At 56.3% G+C, this 19,060-nt stretch overlaps 3 protein-coding genes across 5 annotated transcripts in view; 1 reads left to right on the top strand and 2 right to left on the bottom strand.

Moving 5' to 3' along the window:
- On the bottom strand, positions 1 to 6,611 carry ATP6V0B (ATPase H+ transporting V0 subunit b). The gene is made up of 8 exons (XM_082287037.1): positions 6,479 to 6,611; positions 3,421 to 3,469; positions 2,855 to 2,938; positions 2,332 to 2,409; positions 1,693 to 1,762; positions 1,296 to 1,347; positions 697 to 887; positions 1 to 315 (listed from the first exon to the last, which is right to left on the bottom strand). The coding sequence occupies exons 1-8, from the start codon at positions 6,543 to 6,545 to the stop codon at positions 292 to 294; spliced, it is 615 nt and encodes a 204-aa protein (XP_082143163.1). The 5' UTR covers positions 6,546 to 6,611; the 3' UTR covers positions 1 to 291.
- A 256-nt stretch (positions 6,612 to 6,867) lies between these two features.
- Positions 6,868 to 10,683, top strand: DPH2 (diphthamide biosynthesis 2). Of its 2 annotated transcripts, none has more exons than XM_082287488.1 (6): positions 6,868 to 7,027; positions 8,468 to 8,580; positions 8,701 to 8,921; positions 9,114 to 9,704; positions 9,874 to 10,059; positions 10,152 to 10,683. In XM_082287488.1, exons 1-6 carry the CDS (start codon positions 6,881 to 6,883, stop codon positions 10,280 to 10,282), a joined length of 1,389 nt encoding a protein of 462 aa, XP_082143614.1. In that variant the 5' UTR covers positions 6,868 to 6,880; the 3' UTR covers positions 10,283 to 10,683. The 2 variants fall into 2 exon arrangements, with proteins under 2 accessions (XP_082143614.1, XP_082143613.1); XM_082287487.1 differs by having other exon boundaries at positions 9,114 to 9,752.
- Positions 10,684 to 11,146: 463 nt separating this feature from the next.
- IPO13 (importin 13) overlaps positions 11,147 to 19,060 on the bottom strand; it is a 31,598-nt gene continuing 23,684 nt past the window's right edge. The window contains exons 15-20 of one of the 2 annotated variants that reach the window (XM_082287137.1): positions 18,678 to 18,730; positions 12,604 to 12,670; positions 12,378 to 12,436; positions 12,164 to 12,253; positions 11,830 to 12,011; positions 11,147 to 11,711 (exon numbers count right to left, since the gene is read on the bottom strand). In XM_082287137.1, the coding sequence (XP_082143263.1) occupies positions 11,612 to 11,711; positions 11,830 to 12,011; positions 12,164 to 12,253; positions 12,378 to 12,436; positions 12,604 to 12,670; positions 18,678 to 18,730 (551 nt within the window). In that variant the 3' untranslated portion in view covers positions 11,147 to 11,611. The remainder of the gene's footprint in view (positions 11,712 to 11,829; positions 12,012 to 12,163; positions 12,254 to 12,377; positions 12,437 to 12,603; positions 12,671 to 18,677; positions 18,731 to 19,060) is intronic. The other variant, XM_082287138.1, reaches the window with a different exon arrangement.

Here is a 19,060-nt window from a genome sequence, read left to right as displayed (position 1 = left end):
TCCTTGGACAAGAACCATATTTATTTCACTGACACAGAATTGCACTGATGGTCGATTCTACACACTGGGGATGGGCAGCAGCAGGGCCCCACGGGCTGGGCCAGGCTGCTGGGGGCAGAATTCACACAGAGAAATTTGTTTCTTCCGAGGGGCCGATTGATCTGCAGGACGGGGCTCTACGCAGTCAGGCTCCTGCTCCCGACGCCAGGAATCTCCCACCCCAATCAAGTATAGAAACATTAAATAAGTATATACAGAACCTCTTGGGGTGGGCTGGAAGTGCAAGAGGGCTCAGCCCATTTTTACTCTAGATGTCTAGAAAGAAAGAAAGAAGACAGGTTAGACTGTGGCCCACAAACCCCAGCTCAGCACCCCAGTCCCACCCAAGCACTCCAGGACCATCCAGAAGGTGCAGACAGCTTATCAGTCCCACTGGTAAGACATGAGCATCACACAAGGTGCACCCAAGGTGACACCCTCAGTGACAGAGGGGCCATCAAAAGGGTTCACAATATTACAAATATGCACAGTATGCTGTGGGAAGAGCTGTGCCACCCCAAACCTTGTAAGCAGCCTCCCCATCCCAGTGCAGAAGATTGCGTTGAAGCCCCGTTGTGTCTCCCTGGGGTTGGAGAGCATCCAGGGTGACAGAAACCTTGTGCTCACGTAGGCCTGGTGGCCTCAGGAAGCAGGTACCTGCAGGATAGCAACGATGACCCCGAACAACCCTATGGCACTGCCAAAGATTTCCACGATCAGGATCTTGACGAAGAGGCTGGGATTCTGGGCATCAGCCAGGGCAGCCCCGCTGCCCACGATGCCCACACAGACCCCACAGAAGAGATTGCATAAACCCACAGTCAGACCAGCTCCAAACATGGAGAAACCTGTGAGAGAGGAACATTGCAAGAGCAGGGGGTAACCCCCTTCCACCTGCATCCATGACATGCTGCAGAAGCTCTTCCTCGAGGTGACAGAAGACCTGGAGCTGCCAAGCCCCAGAACCGCCCTGTTTGGGGAGCAGGACTGCTCCGAGGTTGTGCCCCAGCTCCTGCAGTGCCAGGCCAGCAAGGGACAGCAACCGGCTGCCACCCAGGGGAGGAGCAGTGCTGCTGCTGGGCAGCACAGCCCACTGGGTGCAGAAGGACCTCGAGAAGGTAAGTAAAAAGCTGCCTTTCGGCAGAAGAGTCACATGTCCTTCAGACACCAGCAGCAGGCCATGAGTAGGTCAGAGGGTGGGGGCCAGGGTGCGGCAGTGCTCACAGCAACAGCACCAGGGACCCAGCAGTTCTTACCTGCATGGTAGTTCCTGGCTCCAATCTCTTCTGGGGTGACTCCATTGAAAGGCTGAGAGAAAGCACAGGACCTGGATTAGTGACAAGTCTGTGGTCTCTGGAAAAGGTACCTATCCCTGATACAGCACGAGGCAGCCACATTTCAGCCATAGCTGGTCCCTGACTCCATGACAGGCTGGCTTCATGGCATCTGCCTTGTGTGTGCTCTCCCAGCCTCTATTCATCACAGGCAAGGATCACTACACAGACCACCAGTCCAGGGGCTCCCAGAGGCACAACAGTGTTCAAGTCCCCACAGAGCTACCACTCACAACACTGGCCCATGACCAGCTGCCCATCCCCACCATGCTCCCGAGGCCGGCACAGGGATGGCAGGGCAGCCCAGGTGCTCCCGTACCTCAGCCATGTTACTGATGACTATTGCCATGATGATCCCGTAGATGGCCACGGCCTCGCAGAAAATGATGCTGTGGGAGAAAGGCAAAGCCTGAGCACAGCATCTAAGTCAGTCTGACCAGAGTGTCCCAGGGGAAAGACCCCACCCCAAGGAGCCCCTGCCACTTCATGCCCAGCCAGGCAGACCCCTTCACAGCCATATGGGAAGCTACCCACTGCTTTCCTTTCAAACTAGGGGGAGCTGCTAAACACAAAGGCTGGATGCTGGTTGTGCTGGGGCACCTGTGTAAGCTGCAAGGATCCTGGGGGAAGCAGGCCTAGGGAGCCCTGCCCTTCACCAGCCCCTTTCTGCTCCTTGTGGAAGGGTTGTGCAAGGACAACCCTTGCCTAGGCAGGATGTGTGATCTCAGGGTGTTTGTTTTGAACACACTGGGCTCATTCACAGCGTGATATCACACAGTGACCCTTCAAAGCACCACTCTGGCTCCTTTAGGACTCTTTGTTTTGAAAGCAAACAGCATCAGCAGCTCAGCAAGGAACAGTCTGCCAGCAGCACCCAGCTAGAGAGCAGACAGAAGCCTCTTCACAGTGCTGCCTCACTGAGGTGCAGCACGAGAACTAACCCCAGGTCTGTACTTACCTCACCAGATTCTTTGTTTTGATCCGTGGGGCTTTGACTCCACCACCAATGATGCTGGAGCCTGTGATGTAAATCCCCCTGTAGCAGACAAGGGTGGTTGGTGGAAGGTCTGGCACTCACAGAATTCTATACAGAAACCAGAATCTTTCAGCTGAGCAAAGAATCAGGCATGCAGCTGGGGGCCACTGAACACTCAGCCTAGCCACTTCTGGGGTAGGAGTGGCCCCAGACTCCACCACCTATACCAGCAGAACTGCTGGGGCTCAAGAGTCACCACTGGACAGCCTGGGCTCCAGGGGCACAGCTTCCAGAGACTTCCCTGTCTTTCCACTGCCACTGCTGCCTGTCAGCTGGTCCACCCAGACCCCCCAGTGGCCCCGCAATTCAGTCCCACTGCTGTGGTGACCCACAGCCCTACATGTACACATTGTTCTACCCCTGCTCTGCTGTGGGAAAACTGCAGTGTATACACAGCTACCAAGGTGGGACAGCAGGAGAATGCTGAAGAGCCAGTCCCACTCACCAGGCAGCTCCCACCACAGACAGGGAGATGGCCAAGCCAATGCCCAGGTTGGACCACATGTAGGGTGAGGTCTCTGTCAGAAACCTGGAGAGGAAGAAGTGTCCTGAGTTAGCACAGAGGCTGAGTCCCCATAGTCACACCACACAGCCTACCCCAAAACAGGTACCCCTGCACCAAATTATGAAGCCCAAGATGTGTTGGGCAGCCAGAGAGTGGGACATGAGAACCTCTTCTGCCAGGCAGAAACACAGGACCCTCACCTGCATTGATCAAGATCTTCCTCCCAAACCCTCACTGTGAACCAGAAGCCTGGACTCAGAGACATGGAGGGCAGAGCAGCAATAGCTGCACCAGGATCTCGTACGGAGCCAGCCATAGGAACACATGGGCTGCATCCATCCCACCTCCTGGGGAGCAGAGGCCCTGCTCACTGTAGCTCTTGTTCTCCTACGATGTAGTGACCACTGCTCATCACTCAAAAGCAAGTGCTACTCCTGGGAGGCACTGCCAGCACTGCCTGCCTCCTCACACAGCCCTGAGGATGCCCATGTTTACAGGGAACTCACCAAGCCACATCAAAGCGGAAGCCCAGGTCAAATATCGTGTAGCAGATCCCTGGAAAGCAAGAACAAGATGGAAACCTCCAGGGAGGCACCAGCTGGATCCAGCACTGCTGGTTCCTCCCCACCTGCAAAGCACCGAGGCAAAGGCCCAGGAGCACAGCACAGCATGAAGGAGGGTTACTGGGAACACTGGCTCAGGCATGCAGAGTGTGGTGCAGGGTGTCCCCTCCAAATCCTACCCCCGTGATCCCAACACTTCCACATCAGTACAGGACAAACAGCCTGGAACTGCGATACTGTCAGGCCCCATCCCAGTCTTGCCCAGAAAATGACCGAGGTTGTTGTCACACCCATTTTCCCTGGCCCTGCTGAGCACTCACAGACCATGCTGAGCTACAGGGTCTCAAGGGCAATCCATAGCCATGTGCCCTAGCACAGTCTCCACAGTGGCTCTCCAATGGCTCAGCTCTGCTGGAGAGCCACAGCTCCAGGGAACCAGCTGTGAGCTCTTCCCTGCCACAGGAGGGACAAGAGGAGCGAGGCTGTGCCCTGACTGACCATCACATGCTGCTACATCACCATCCCATCAGCGTTTGTGTTGCATCCCAGGAGCCCAGCAACACCAGAAGCTCCAGCTTTCCTCCAACACACCCTTTGCAAGGCTGTGGGTTCAAGACACGACCGCTGTCCTCAGCATTTTCCCCAGGGTAATTTCCAGATAAATTTATACTCCAACACAGGCAGGACACACCAAAGCACTGCCCTGAGAAACTCAAAAAAGCCCTTCCTTTCCAAGGATGGCTTGCCCTGCTGCACTCATCTCCCACCTGGAGCCACAGCCAAGAGCCACATCCCTGCACAGCGCAGGCACACGCAGAGGTGCTTGCACCGAAACCCTGCCTAACTCTGAGCTCCTGAGTGGGAAACACGGCTGCAGACCAGAAAAGACACTTGCTCTTTGCTGGAAAAGGGAGGGTGACCCAGCCCTAAGGAACAGATAAGCACAGGCACTGTGTGCTCCATGCCAGACAGCGAGGGTGAAGGGACAGGTCTATCATATCTGACTGGAACCAGTGTCTGTGATGCTGACCCTGCACACGGTTGGGAAAAGAGGAAATGGGAGACTTCTGAAATGCTCAAATGCAGCAAAGAGGTCACTGCACGTGCCCCACTACTCCCACCCCAGAGTCACAGCCTGGAGGTAGGGGGTGTTGGCAACATGCCCAGCAGAAATATGGGGGCAGGACCATGCCCCCCAGGTTGGAGAAGCCCTTCCCTGCGCACAGCCAAGACAACTCATCCCACTGGAACGCCTCAGCGCTGCCTCAGTGTAGGGAAACCCTCGTAGCAGGGATGTCCCCATCTTTCTTGTGTGCTCACCCCTCCACATGCAGCTCAGGTCTCTGCACCCCACTCACCAGGAGAGCACACAAGCACTGTCAGGCAAGCCAGCGAGCCCCATAATGGCAGGTGGTAATGCTGCTCACTCTTCCTGCCACAGAACTGGGGTGCCCCCCTCCCCTGTAGCAACACACAAGAATGAGGAATGGTGCCACCACAGCCAGGGAATGCACAGGAAAGCCACAACCCAGCCTGCACATCTGGCAACCTTCAAGGATGATCTCTAGTGTTGGGGCCAGCCAGCCTGTGACTTGTGTTTTGGCTTTGCTGCTTAGCTGTCAGAGCAGGAACCGAACCCAGCCAGCTTCAGCTGCCTCCACTTCCCAGAAGTGGTAAGGAAGAGCTACAACCAGCTCAGGGCAGATCCTCAAGGCACCTTTCATCTCAAGAGCAGGTGTAACCTTAGATTCATATGCAAAAGAAACAGGGTAAAGGACACTTTCCTGTGAGCTCTGACTTCCAGCCCTGAAGCCAGAAGGACAGAAGATAGGGCAGCAGGACTGGAGGATCAAATAAGGGCTCAGGACAAAGAGAGAAAGCACTAAGAGACACTGCTGCAACACTGCACAGAGCAAGACCACTTCTTGCTCATGTCTTCCTCAAAAAGAGATTGCAACAGGGCAGAGGAAGTTAAGAGCAACTGGGCTCAGCTCAGTGAGATTTTCTGACAGTCTCACATTCACAGTGTGTGCATCTGCACTGGTGTGAGCCACATGATTCAGAGTGCCCAGTGAGGCAGCTCTGGGCCCACACTGGGTTCACCAAGCCCTGGAAACACGAGGGAGTGAGACACCCTTCACTTCTGACTCATTCTCTCCCCTAACCCAAACACTGAATCAAAAGCCAAGGTCTCCCAGCCTCCACCTGGTTTGTGGTCACTTCACTCTGTGCTAAGAGAAAATAACCAGCAGCCCCAGAGCAAAATCTACCTGCTGGCCCAGGGACATTAAACTCATCCTCCAAAAGCCCAACGCTTTCAGCAGCAGAGCGTGGGCTGCCATGAGCTGCAACACGGCCACGCAGCAGCTCCACAATCATCCGAACTTGCACGTTCTCTCTTGCTGCTGCAGCTTGGCAAAGCAAGGCGATCTCTCCAGCCGAGAGACATCAACCACCACAGTCTGAACGACCAGGCTCCTCCTGCCTTTACCTCCCCTAATCTACCAAATCCAAGCACGACCCCTGACGGGCACCAGCACCTTTCTGCTCTTGCACGCAGAGAAGCAAATCAACTGCTCGTGCCAGACAGGCTCAGAGCGCTGAAAGCTGCACATCCAACAGCGACTGGGAGTTACACGGCACCGCTGGGGGCTCCGAGGGAGCCGCTGCAAGCCCCGAGGAGTGATGCCCAGGCTGGAGAGCCCCACAACAGCGCTCCCGGTCGTGCCGTAGACCACAGACCAGCCCTGGGGAGCACCGCGGCAACCGGAGGCCTGACAACGCTGCACCCCTCAACCCCCGCCTTCCTTTTGCACATCAGAGCAACCCTCTCGAGAAAGGGAGCAGCCAGCACGGGCACAGGCACGAACCGCAGCCTCCCCTCGGGCCCGGAGACCCCTCCTGCCCCACGGCTGAGCTCCGCAGCGCGGCTCCGTGACCCCCCCCCCCCCCCCCCCCCGCCTCCGCGGCCCCGCGCGCTCCCTCTCCTCCCGGCGCTGACCGACGCCCAGCAGCGTGGTCCAGAAGGCGAGGCCGAGCCCCGAGTAGAGCAGGGCGAGCCCCGTCATGGCGGCGGCGGCGAGACCGGGCGGCGCGGCGGGAGCGGATCGGGCCGGGTCACCTGACCCGCGCGCGGCACGTGACCGGAATTGCAGCGCCCGGACGGAAGTGGCGTAACGCCACCGGTGCCACCGCGCTCGCTTATTGGCTGCCTGGTTTGACGGTGGCGGGAAAACTACATACACCATAATGCATCGCGAGAACACCGCTTTCCATTGGCTGCACTCCCCTTCTCCGCCCTCTTGTGGGCGGGACTTCTGGCGGCGGGGAGGGCAGAGCCGAGCTCCTATTGGCCAGCGCCGCTCCGCAGCCCGGAAGCGGGCGCAGGGTCTCGCGTGCCGCCATGGCCGCGGCCTTCAGCAGCGACGGGGAGGCCGCGCTGCGGCGGGAGCTGCGCGCGGCCGTGGCGGCGGCACCGCGGGGCGACCTCGACGGCTTCTACGAGATGGGGCGGGCCGCCGCTTTCGTACGGGATGGCGGGTTCCGTAAGGTGAGTGGGAGCGAGGATGGAGCCGGCCGGGGGCTGCGCGCCGCCCCCTCTCCCGGTGCCTCACAGGATTGTTAGGGTTGGAAGGGTGTCTGGAGATCATCCAGTCCAACCCGCTTGCCAAGACAGGGTCACCAGAGCAGGTTACACAGCAACGCGTCCAGACGCGTTTGCAATGTCCCCAGTGACGGAGACTCCACGACTTCTCTGGACAGCTGTTCCAGTGCTCTGCTACCCTCAGCGTAAAGTGTTCTTCCTCACTTTGAGGTGGAACTTCTTGTGTTTTAGTTTATGGCCATTGCTCCTTCCTCTGTCCTGTTGCTGGACACCACTGAAGAGTCTGGCACTGTCCTGTTGGCACCCACCTTTGAGATATTTATACGCGTTAATGAGATCCTGCCCTGCTTCCAGGCAGGACAGGGTTAATTTTTGCAGTAGCCAGGAGGGGGCATGGCCAGGACCCAGAGGTTGTTCTGTACCACCTCACATCCTTTTCTGGGGACAGGGACAGGGTCCTTCCCGGGTCCCGTAGTGTGGCACGGTCAGGGATTGTCAGAGCCCTGCATCAAGCACTCGTGTGTGAGTTGTCTCTTGTACACTGTTAATAACACTGTTGCTGTTAGCGTTGGTTTTTTTATTTAATTTGCTGTTTCCAGTAAATGGTTGTGATCTTGACCTGTGATCTTTACCCTTTGTGCCTCTGATTCTCCCCTCCATCCCGCTGCAGGAGGAAAAGGAGGGGGGGCAAGCGAGTGGCAGCGTGGTTTGGAGAGGCTCAGTGGGAGCGTCATTCCTAAACCAAAACAGATCTCCTCTCAGTCTTCTCTAGACTAAACAGGCCCAGCTCCCACAGTCTCTCCTCATAAGAGAGATGTCCCAGACCCCTCATCATCTTTGGGGCCTCTGCTGGACCCTCTTCAGTAGCTCTTTGTCTTTCTTATACTGAGGAGCCCAGAACTGGAGACAGTACTCCTGATGTGCCTCACCAAGGCCAAGCAGAAGGGCAGGATCATATCTCTCAGCCTGCTGGCCACACTCTTCCTGATGCACTCCAGGATCTCATTGGCCCTCCTGGCTGTAAGGGCCCTGCCAGCTCATGGTCAACTTGTCACCCACCAGGACTCCCAGGTCCTTGTCTGCAGAACTGCTCTCTAGTAGGTCAGCCCCCAGCCTGTGCTGCTAGTTGGGGTTATTCCTCCCCAGGTGCAGTACCCTACACTTGCCCTTGTTGACCCTCATTAGGTTTCTGTCTGCTTAATTCTCCAGCCTATAAAGGTCCCTCTGAATGGCACAGCCTTCAGGTGTATCAGCTACTCCCCCCAGTTTCATATCATCAGCGAACTTGCTGAGGGTACATTCTATCCATTCTATCCCCTTCTGTCCCTTCATCTTACCCTTCCCAGTGTCTCATTCCCCATCTGTCTCGCCCTTTGTTCTCCCCAGGTCGCCCTGCAGTTCCCTGACGAGCTCCTGGCAGACGCAGTGGAAGTGGCAGCGCGGATGGAGGCAGCAACCGGGGCGGAGATGTACGTGTTAGGAGACACCACGTACGGCAGGTCGGTGTGGGGCTGTGCAGGGTGTCCTGGGGTTCCCCTGCAGGCAGGAATGGGGCAGTGCCAGGGAGGAGGGAGAGCTCCATGCTGCAGAGCCCATCTGACACCGGGTTCTCCTCACAGCTGCTGCGTGGATGAAGTGGCTGCCGAGCACGTGGGTGCTGAGGCAGTGCTGCACTACGGCCCAGCCTGCCTCAGCCCCTGCAGAAAGCTCCCGGTGCTGCACATCTTCGGGCAGCAGCCCCTGGACATTGGGCGCTGCACAGAGGCGTTCCGGGAGCTCTACCCCGAGCGGCAGAGCCGTGTGGTGGTGCTGAGCGATGTGGTCTATGCCCATGCGATGGGTGAGTGCTCTGGGGCAGGGAGGGGGGCACTGGGACTGCTCTGAGCTCTGGAGAGCTGCCAGCTTGAGACCAAGCAGGCATTCATTCCCCAGACTTTGGCAGCTTTGATTTCTGTCTTCTCCCCTGATCTATTGCACCTTCTCCATGTCAGGACTGTGGTCAAGTTTTGTTCTCACTCCTCTCTTCCTTCAGGTGAGCTGGAGCAGCAACTGCGTCCCGAGTACCCCAATATCATCTTCTCCAGGCTGGTGTGTGGAGACCTTCCTGGCCCCGCAGCACCTGGGGAGGAGCGGAAGTTTGGTCGCCAGTTCTTGGTGGAGGCTGCTGGAGGGCTGCAGGACTATGCCATGTTCTATGTGGGAGCTGAGGGCCTCGCCCTCACCAGCTTCATGCTGACCTGGAACCGCTGCCCCTTCAGCTCCTTCAGCCCCGTCACCGGCTGCGGCCGCCGTGAGACCCTCAACGTCAACCGGGCCCTGATGCGCCGCCTGTACCTGGTGGAGCGGGCCCGGGATGCCAGTGTGGTGGGCATCCTGGTGGGCACCCTTGGTGTGGCGGGCTACCTGACCGTGCTGCAGCACCTCCGGGAGCTGCTGTGCCGGGCTGGAAAGCGCAGCTACACCCTGGCTGTGGGGAAGCCCAATCCCGCCAAGCTGGCCAACTTCCTGGAGGTGGATGTCTTCGTCCTGGTGGCCTGTGCTCAGAACTCCCTCCTGGACTCCAGTGACTTCTACCGACCTGTTGTGACCCCCTATGAGCTGGAGCTGGCCTGCAACCCAGCCCGTGAGTGGACAGGGAACTACCTCACAGACTTCCGAGACCTGCTGCCTGGTAATAGCTAGAGACAGCTGCCCAACACCCTCCCAGGGCATATCCCGCCCAGCTGCCCTGCCTGTAGGCTGCAGTTGCTCCAGGATAGATGGACCAGGCTAACGTTAGCATTTCCTGGCAGGTGCCTGTGCGCACGTTGAGCTCCCACCGGCTGTTCCCGCAGCGGAGGCTGTTCCCGACGTCTCGCTGATCACGGGGAAGATGCGGGCTACCCATCTCTGTGACCCCCCGACCTCCCAGCTGCCCCCCAGCACCACCCTGGCCTGCAGGGACCAGACACGGGCGCTCGCAGAGATCAGCCCTGCAGGTTTGTGTTGGTTTCATGTGGGGCTGAGCCCTGGTGCAGGGGCAGTGCCACCTTCCTGCTCCCAGTAACAATTCCTTTCTCTCTCCCCCCAGCCTCCTTCCTGGAGTCGCGCAGCTGGCGGGGCCTGGAGCAGCAGCTGGGACAGACCCCCGTCTCCAAGGCTGTGCAGGGCCGACGAGGGATTGCCATTGCCTATGAGGATGAAGGGTGTGAGCAACCCTGATTCAGCAGTGTTGGCATCCAACCAGGAGTGGGGGCATGTGGGGGCCCAGGCATTGCCTCCCACTGGGTGCTGGACCTGCTGCCAGCTAGCCCCTTGCTGGATGCAGCCTTGGGTCCACAGTACAGCAGTGGGAGAGCAGGAGTTGCATGTGTGTTGGGGAATGCCTGTGGCACCCTGAGGCTCATGGCCAGGGCAGCAGCAGGGCCAGGAGAGACAGGCACTTGGCCCAGACCCAGTCTCCAAGGGCTTCTCCATCCAGGGCAGCTTTGTGCCTACAGGGAAAGGTCACAACTTTGCAAGAGCTGACAGTGCTGGGAGTCGAGGCTTTTGTGGACTATTGCTGCTAACTAAAGCTGAAGAGGATTTGTGATTGAACTGGTTTTTAGAATAAAACACGGGCTGAGGAGCATAGATGGGTGATACCAGCTGTCCTAAAGTGAAAAACGTATCATGGTGCCCCTGTGGGGAGCAAAGCCATGTGTGTCAGCTACGACCAGCATGAGAGAACAGAAAACCAGAACTAGGACCTTCAACAATGAAAGCACAGGCTGGGCTGGGGCACTAAGGCAAGGGCAGGGGTCTCTGAGCACAAGCAAGCCCCTCAGGTGCTCTTACGAATGGGAATGGGGTGCACTCATCCTGTGCTGCAGGAAGGACCCTGTGTTTGGCAGGGGTGGAGCCTGGCCCCTCTTATGTGAGGCAGGGCTCCATGCTGGGCAAGCAGGACACACTTTTTTGCCATCCCTCCCAAAGCCAGGGAGACAGTGAGGCATCCCAGCCTTGATTTAACACTCTCCACAGGGTTACTCCCCAGAGGCAAGAGGCAGGCAAAGCCTGGGCACTGCAATAATGACAGCCACAACATAGAAATATTCTTAATATAATTAGGTGCAGGGCCTCCCCCCTCCCAACCACACGTACAAACAAGCAGGGGGCAAATTCCCCCTGCCCAGCCAGCCACTGCTGCAGGCACAGGGCAGCCTCCCCGCTGCGGGGCATGGGCACCCATGGGGAAGGGCTGGGGAGGGCTGGTAGCCCGGGGACAGAGCACCCATGCTGGGGCAGTCCTGCCCAGGCTTCCCCTGCCCCGCCACCGCCTCCTGCAGCCAGCACTCCTGTCCCCTGCGAGGAGGGAGCATGCTGGGGGAAACAAAGATGCTGACACGGAGATGCGGCCACCAAATCTAGCTGAGGAGTGTCCCGAGTGGGTTAATTCTAGGTGGAGGGTTATTCTATGAGCCGTACTGCAGCAGGGCAGGGAGGATGGGGGGCTTTTCCTTGTGGGGAAGAGCTGGTCCAGGCAAATCGTCCGTGGTCCTGGCCAGGTGCTCAGTAGTCTGCTGTGTATTCTGTACCATGCAGCCCTCGGCACAACAAGGTGAACTCCTTCACCATCTCCTTCACTCGCCGCTTGTTCACACGCTCTCTGCTAAGACAGAGGGAGGGAACAAACATGAAGTAGGAGCGCTGCACTGCGCCATGCAGGGGGGTCATTCCCACCCTGTGGGAATGTGGGGCACAGCTGCCAGGGCAAGTGGCACACAAACCTAAGGATCTGCTGGCTGAAGTTTTCTTTCTGCTCTGGAGTGACTCGGGCCGAGGGGAAGCCATCCTGCTGCATGGCCTCCTTGATCCAGACGCTCAGGAGGCTGAAGCAGTGCTTGTTCAAGGCAAAGAGGATTTCTGCGAAGTGATCCATGAGACTGCGGGAAGCCTGGCCACCGATGCCCTGCCACAGAGCACACAACATGCTGAGCCCACGTTGTCACCCCCCTGTTCCCATCCATACTGCTGGGCTCTCTGCCCCTTGGCTCCATAGGGATGCTGCTCAGGAATAGAGCCCAATACTGCCTGGGGAGCCTGCAGTCCAGCGTCTCTCACCTCCAGCACTGCCTGCAGCAGCGCTTTGCCGTTCTCATGCACGACCTGTCCCACCGGGGCGATCTCTCCACAGCGGGGCAGCAGCTCCGTCTGCAACACAGAGTCCAGGCCTGCTCAGTGCCAGCACAGGCTCCACACTGCAGCACCCGTGCCCAACCTCAGCCCCACTCCGGCCTTCCCAGCTCTCAGGACTTCATGATGGCATCATACTCACAAAAAAGCCACAGGATGCTTTGACTGTTGGGGCCTCGGGAAACTTGAGAGAAAGGACACCTGCAGGCAAAAATCATTCAGATTAGCAACCAGAAAACTCCCTTGCCATCCCAAATCATCCCTGTGGTCCCCACCCCTTGGCTGTTTTGTGCCCAGCTCTACAGGAGGAGCAGGCTGGCTTCTCCTCAGAGTGATTTAGAGCACATGCCAATGCCCATGGTACTCACCACACTGAAACACTGCTTTGACATCCAGGTTGCTACACAGGAAGAGGTCTGGCTTCCTTTTCAGAGCCTGCAAGGCACACAGACAGGTAGCATGAACCCAGCACTGTAGAGGCAGCCAGGAAGCCTCCAAGGAACCCGGTGCCCCAGACAGCCTCTGCCTGGACACACACTTACCTGGGCACACCCACAGCAACCGGCAGTTTCACACAGTACAGCAGGAAACCATCACTTTACCCCTCCCCAAGAATATCATTCAAACAGCCAGGCAGTTCGCTACACCCAGGATCCACTGACCCCAGAACCTGAGGATAGGTGCCGCAGTGATGTGCAAACACTCGGACACAGAGGGCTCCTGTCCCATCAGAGCAGATCAGGCAGCAGCACCGCTCCCAGGACAAGGGCAGCCATGCAGGGCTCAGCAGAGACCAGCCACCTGTGTGCTTTGCTTCTCTCCTGAAGATGCTGGCATCCCTTGGGTCACTGCAACTGGTTCAAGCAGTAGCCCCAGACTGCACCAGACAACAGTGAGATGCCAACATTTCTTGGCAGTTACTGAGCAGCAAGTCTGAGATCAAGAAAGCTTGGGTTTTTTAATGCCACACAGTGATTCCACCAGCCTCTGTGCAGCTCAGGCACTGCTGCTGGAAACACCCTGAGCTGTGGCACCTTGTGCAGTGACTTGGTCCCCCTGGTGCTGGCACTGAGCAGTTACTGGGTGGAAATGTTTCAGCTTGCACCTTCCACTCCATGGGAAGTGTTTCCAACCTGCCTCAGTGAGCCCTACTATATTAGGCAGCCAAATCAATCTCCTGACCACCATACCCACTGCTGCAGAAAAGCACTGGGAATGGCAGCCATGCCTCCTGCCCTGCTGCCACTGCAACACCAGGGACAGCAGCCATAGCACTGGAGTGGCCCAGCTGTGTGCCTGGAGCTCAGAGAGCAGCACACCAGGGCAGGCAGCCCTTGGGGTGAGCTGTGTGTGGGGCCACTGCTGCCCTCTGAGCCTTCTCCCAGGGATAAAAGCAGGGACAGCTCTCAATCAACAGCTCTCAGGACACACAGCCATCTGCCCCTGTGGTCTCTACCTGGAGCAAAACAGACTTATTTCCCATCCCTTCTTCTCTAGGGAAAGTTCATAGCCATCTGCCCAGTGCAGATGCTGGAAAACAAGAAGCTGAGGAGCAGGTTTCAGAGTTACCCCATCTCCTTTCTGACCTTTTCTACCACGCACTGCAAAAGAGGATTCAGTTTTGGGCACTGAAGGCATCACTGTACCAGGTGGAGGAGGCACAATTGCAGGGACCTGCTCCCTGCTGGATACAAGCCGAGAGCTTCATGGGGCGATCAGGGGCCATGTTATACCTGTGTGTGTATATACAGGCTGTGCACCATCCCTCCTGAAGAACTGGCATCAATATCAGAAGGTGAACTGCTGGCTGGGCAATGGTTTAGCAACATACCCACTCAGCGAGGCTGCTGCTGTCCAGCTGGCCCCATACAGGACAAATGCTTGTAAGAGATGTTGTAGTTTTAGCCCTAGGAGACTACCCCTGCTGGGCCCTACTGTGAGCTCCAGAGAAGGGACCATGAGCCTTTCCCCCAGCAGCATGCTCAAGGGCAGCTGGCTCCTGTGATAACCACTCAGCTGCAAGATCCTCTACCCTGCCCGTCTGTGAGGCTGGTTTTAACCCGAGTCCTGCATGCTAAAAGTGTTCCATTTGGCACCAGTCTTCCAATGGGCTCAGGTTCCCACCTACCTGCAGGGTGCTTCTCCCAGCCAAACCAGACCCACTGCAGGCTGAGTGCCCCAAGCTCTCCTGCAGACCCACTGCAGCATCTGCTCCTCACTCCATCAGTACCATGGGGAAAATCATGCCAGTATTGGGAGGGCTCCTTCCCACAGGACACCTTGCAGAGTGCAAGCCCAATGCAGACCTGGGTACGCATGCACATGTCTAATGTAAAGAGAGATGCTTTTTATCCCCACAAGATGGGGCCCTGTGGAGCTTCTCCCATAAGAAAGCAACACCAGGTAGGTCCAGCTTCTCTTTTCCAACACCAGGTATGTCCAGCTGTTCTTTCCTAGCACCAGGAACCCTGCTCCAGCTCTAGGACCTCTTATTGCCAGCCCATCTCTCCCATCTCCTGCCAGAGCACCTCTGCTCACATGTTCTGGGATGGGGACAGGTCTTTAAATGCTTTCAAATGTCCCCCCCACATCCTCTGCATGAGCAGCCACTATGGAGATAGGCACTCGCTCTCCAAGAGGAAATGTTGTGTTCTTCTCCACAGCAGCTGGGAGACCACCAGAGAGGTCTTCAGAGCAGGCTCTTCTTCTGTGCCCATTTCTTAATAGGCAGACAGGCATGGCAGGGACGCCCTGCCATGGACAGAGGACAGTAGGGACTGCACTACCAGTTCCTGCAGCTCTCCAGAACACACAGCCGTTGTGTCCAGTACCCCCTCCTCTTCCCAGACCCCACAGCTGGGAGAGCAGAGCCTCTTGCTTTGAAAAGGACACATACGCTGGCTAGGCAGGAGCAGTGAGCCTCAGCAAGGGCATGCTGAACCCATGTCCTCCATGGGGTTCTCTGAGTCTCACTGGAGCAGGTGTCGTGGAGAGCTCAAGGACTGCTGCATGCAGCCTGGACCAGCCCAAGAAGGGAGGGAGGTGGGGGATGAAGCTGGCTGTGCTTGGCCAGGCACTGTCTGTACCATCACAGGTCAATCCTGCATCTTCTGCCCGGTGAGGCCCCGCTCACCCAGACTGCCCCAAGGATCTGTCAGGGGAAGTCACCAAAGCACTCCCAAGGTCTGTGCAAGTGAGAAGCCCTGCTGGGGTGGGGTGTGGATGAGGTAAGGCAGGCTGGAAATCCCCAAAATCCTACCTGCAACCGGAAGCATACACGATACCCACTGGTTCCCAAACTTCAGAACCTGCCTGATTTTGCCAATGCAGACCTGGGTGCAAGCCCCAGCCACCGTGCCCATGTGGTCCTGCTCCAGCTGCATGGGTGGAACTGAGCCCCACACCCTCCAGGTGGGATGCTCACCTTGGGCATTGCAGCAGTGATGCTCTGCACGGATCCCAGCATGCAGCTCAGGAAGGAGGGAGCAGCAGAGAACAAAAGGATGCTGGCACTGCTCTGTGCAGCCCTATGGCAGACTGGTTATTTTATCCTTTGCTTTGAGTAGTATTTTGTCATTTGGTTTAAGCCAGCAGGCTCCCATGATCAGCCAGTCAAGAGTCGATAGCCAATTAACACTATGGCAAAAGGATCAGCTGCAACAACTGGGCAGTTCCATGAGCTGCAACCAAGCTCAAACAAAGATAAAGTCAGCAGGAATCCTTTGACACAGAGAGATGGTTCCCTGTGTGCTGGCAACAGAGCGCTGGTATGCAGGTATAATGAGCTTCTTCTGAGTTATCAGAAGGCAGGACAGTCCACCAAGGTAATCAACCACAAAAACAGGTGGTCAGGGAAGTGGGGAAGTCTCCACCTTGACATACTCTTGGGTCCAAATTCACTGCTGCTCTGGAAGATGCATTACTTTGACAAGGGTCTGCAGGCAGAGCAGGCTGGGTGAAAACACAGCTCTCTGAAGAGATCTGCAGTTCCCTCTGAGTTTAATCCTCCTATCTACAAATCCTCAACAGCATCACTGCAGAGTATGGTCCTCTGGAGGAGGACAGGCTGGACCTATCTCTGCCATCAGACAGCTCTCAAAGTCCTGAGAGCAAGGAATCAATTGGGGACGCCAAGGTCAAGTCTTGATGGGTTTTAAAGCACCTCACTAGATCATCAGTCTGTGAGAAAGGTCAGGCCAAGGAAGAGGAAACCTTGAGTTGTGTGTGAAGAGGGAGGACAGGGATGGGATCCTTTGCTCTCCATGGTGTTTCAGGAATACAAAGGCCAGGAAAACAACAGGTCTTGAGTATGTGGTGTCAGGTTGGCATCATGATGTCAGATGTCCCACAGTGATCCAAGATGGAGAAGCCACAGAGGTAGGTAGATGTCTCTGAGCTGCTCCTGCAGGAGTGCCTCTGAAGGATGTCTGGAGATCCACACACAGGAGATAGGGCCAGCTGCCAGCACATTGCCCCAGCACTGCCTGCAGACCCGGCCCACAAGGATAGGGTGTAGCAGATTCCCAGCACCCTGGGTGGGCGGTGTTTGGTCTCACAGTACGCCCCACTGAAGTGCAGCGTGGTTGCACTTTTCTCTCCAAGAAAGCACAAATATTCTGTGTCCAGACACAGAGGAGGATCCCAAGCCAGAGAGAAATTCAGTATTTTCCAAAGAAACAACAAGTAACCTTGGGAGAGTCTTTCAGAGTCGCCTAATGCCTTACACCCAGCAGGATCACCTCTACCTACCCTCCAAGAGCAGTGGGCTTGTTGAGTCCTTTCAAGAACTCCACGCAACAACAGCTCCCCATATGATCTTCCAGTGCTTCCCTGCCCTCTTAGGAAGGCTTGCTACTGCCAGACCTGGATCCTTTACCATGATTTCCTCCCATTACTGATTGTCCCACTCAAGGAGAACGGAAAAGGGTTTTTTGCCTACAACTGGCACATTACCTTTTACACATTCCAAGACTCATGCAGCTCCTCAGGCTCCCATCAGCTTTTCCTCCCCACCATGCGTACAAGGTGGCCATCTTCCCAGATGCTTTTCTCTGTGGTCTCTTGATATAAATCTAAAGAGATGTTGTGTCCCGAACTAGGCACAGTGTTCAAACTGAGCTCCTGCTAGCAATGAGGACACCACCAAGAACCTCACGCACAGATCCCATTTACCACCTTACCATCATGTTCAAAACCCTTCTTAAAAGGTCACAGCTTCCAAAACCAAAAGCAGAGCAGAAGTCTGATTGCCTTGATTATGTTACATCTTTCAAGATGAAAAGTAGGGAAGAAAAGGCTGCAATATGGCTTTGAGATGCAATGGGTCTCAGCAGGACCTGGGCATCATGGTGAGAACTGTGAGGAGAAGACCCTGCCTGGGGGAGGTAAGGTGCAGCCCCCTTGCCCATTCCAACCCTCAAGACCCATGGGAGGATCAGAGCGTTCTGACAGGTTAGCACCTGGATGTGCCAGGCACTCTTCTGGGGCTGTCAGCAAGGGTAGGACTGCCACAGCTCTGGGAGGAACCTGGGTGAATGTTCCTGCACAGCCACTGGTCCAGCATGTGTGATTAGAGGTCTCACCACTACAGAAACAGAGCAGAAAGCAACTCTGCCGGGCCCCTCCTCACCACAGACCCACCCTGTGGGTAGGTGGGCAGGGAACACGTCTCTGACAGGGACACTGAGTACATCAAGGACATTGGGGCTTCTCCCTTAAGGGCCACAGGGGGCTGAGGAGCACACTGGGCAGGTGTATATACACACACAGCATAGCACTGGCCCTGCCTGCCCACTGCCAGCAGTGACACAAGTGCCAGCCCACGTGCCAGCCCGCAGCCCTTGTGCCACATCAACGCAAACTGTCCCCGTGCGCCGCCGAGCCAGCAGCTCCTGCACAGGAACTGCCACCACCCGGAGAGGCTGCTGGGGCAGGAGGCAATGTGGCACTTGCCAGATCCAGATGCCATCACAAGCACATTGCTCAGAGCCAAACCCTGGCAGCTGCCTGCTCCTGAGGGCAGGGGCTTCCTCCCACTGGCCCCTGGGCAAGGCAGCCAGCTCAGCCTCTCCCCGCTCCAGAGGACCCATCAGAGGGCAGGTAAATGGGTTGGAAAACATCCACTCAATGCTCTAATTTGTCTGTCACCCAAGGGTGACTGAAGCAGCAGCAGCACCGAGCGCCCCATGCCAGCTTCAGCACAGTGAGGGGGTGGGAGCTGGAGCTGCCCTACAGAGGAGGGCACTGCCCTGGGGATGGTGTGAACCCAGAACTAAAGGAGAATGTTTTGTTTTCAACTTCCACGGAAACAGATGGAGAAACTCGATATTCAACTAAAAGGAAAAAAAAACGTTGTCAACAGAAAGCTAAAAATAGGTTTAAATTGAATTAAAAAGAGAAAGAGAGAGAACAGAAAGTGAATGAATAAGAAACTAAAACACACCTGTGCCAGGAGTTGCATAAATGAATCAACAATATCAGGATGATCCCTGGGCCCTAAAATATAATAAAGATGTAACTTAAGAGAAAAATCATACAAACAGCAACTCAACATCATATAGTTATGTGATACAGAAAGAATTTACAAGTGAAAACAGGAGTGTAAGGGAAGAGGGGTGTGTGGGGAAGGGGATGGGCAACATGAGCAGCTTGAAGCAAGTTAAAGAAACAAAACATACAAAAAATCATGAAACTTGAAGAACCCAAGAACAGAAAGAAACTGCAAAGGAAAGGGTCTAAAGCCCCAGGGTCTCCAGCTAGCACCTGGGTGCTGCAGAGCCAAGGAGGAGATCTTCATGTCCTTGGGGAGGAAGACAAGGAGGAGCA

This window comes from Coloeus monedula (genome assembly GCF_965178545.1).
Source record: "Coloeus monedula genome assembly, chromosome: 9".
NCBI classification, from domain to species: Eukaryota; Metazoa; Chordata; class Aves; order Passeriformes; family Corvidae; genus Coloeus; species Coloeus monedula.
This window is presented reverse-complemented; position numbering and strand designations above follow the sequence as displayed.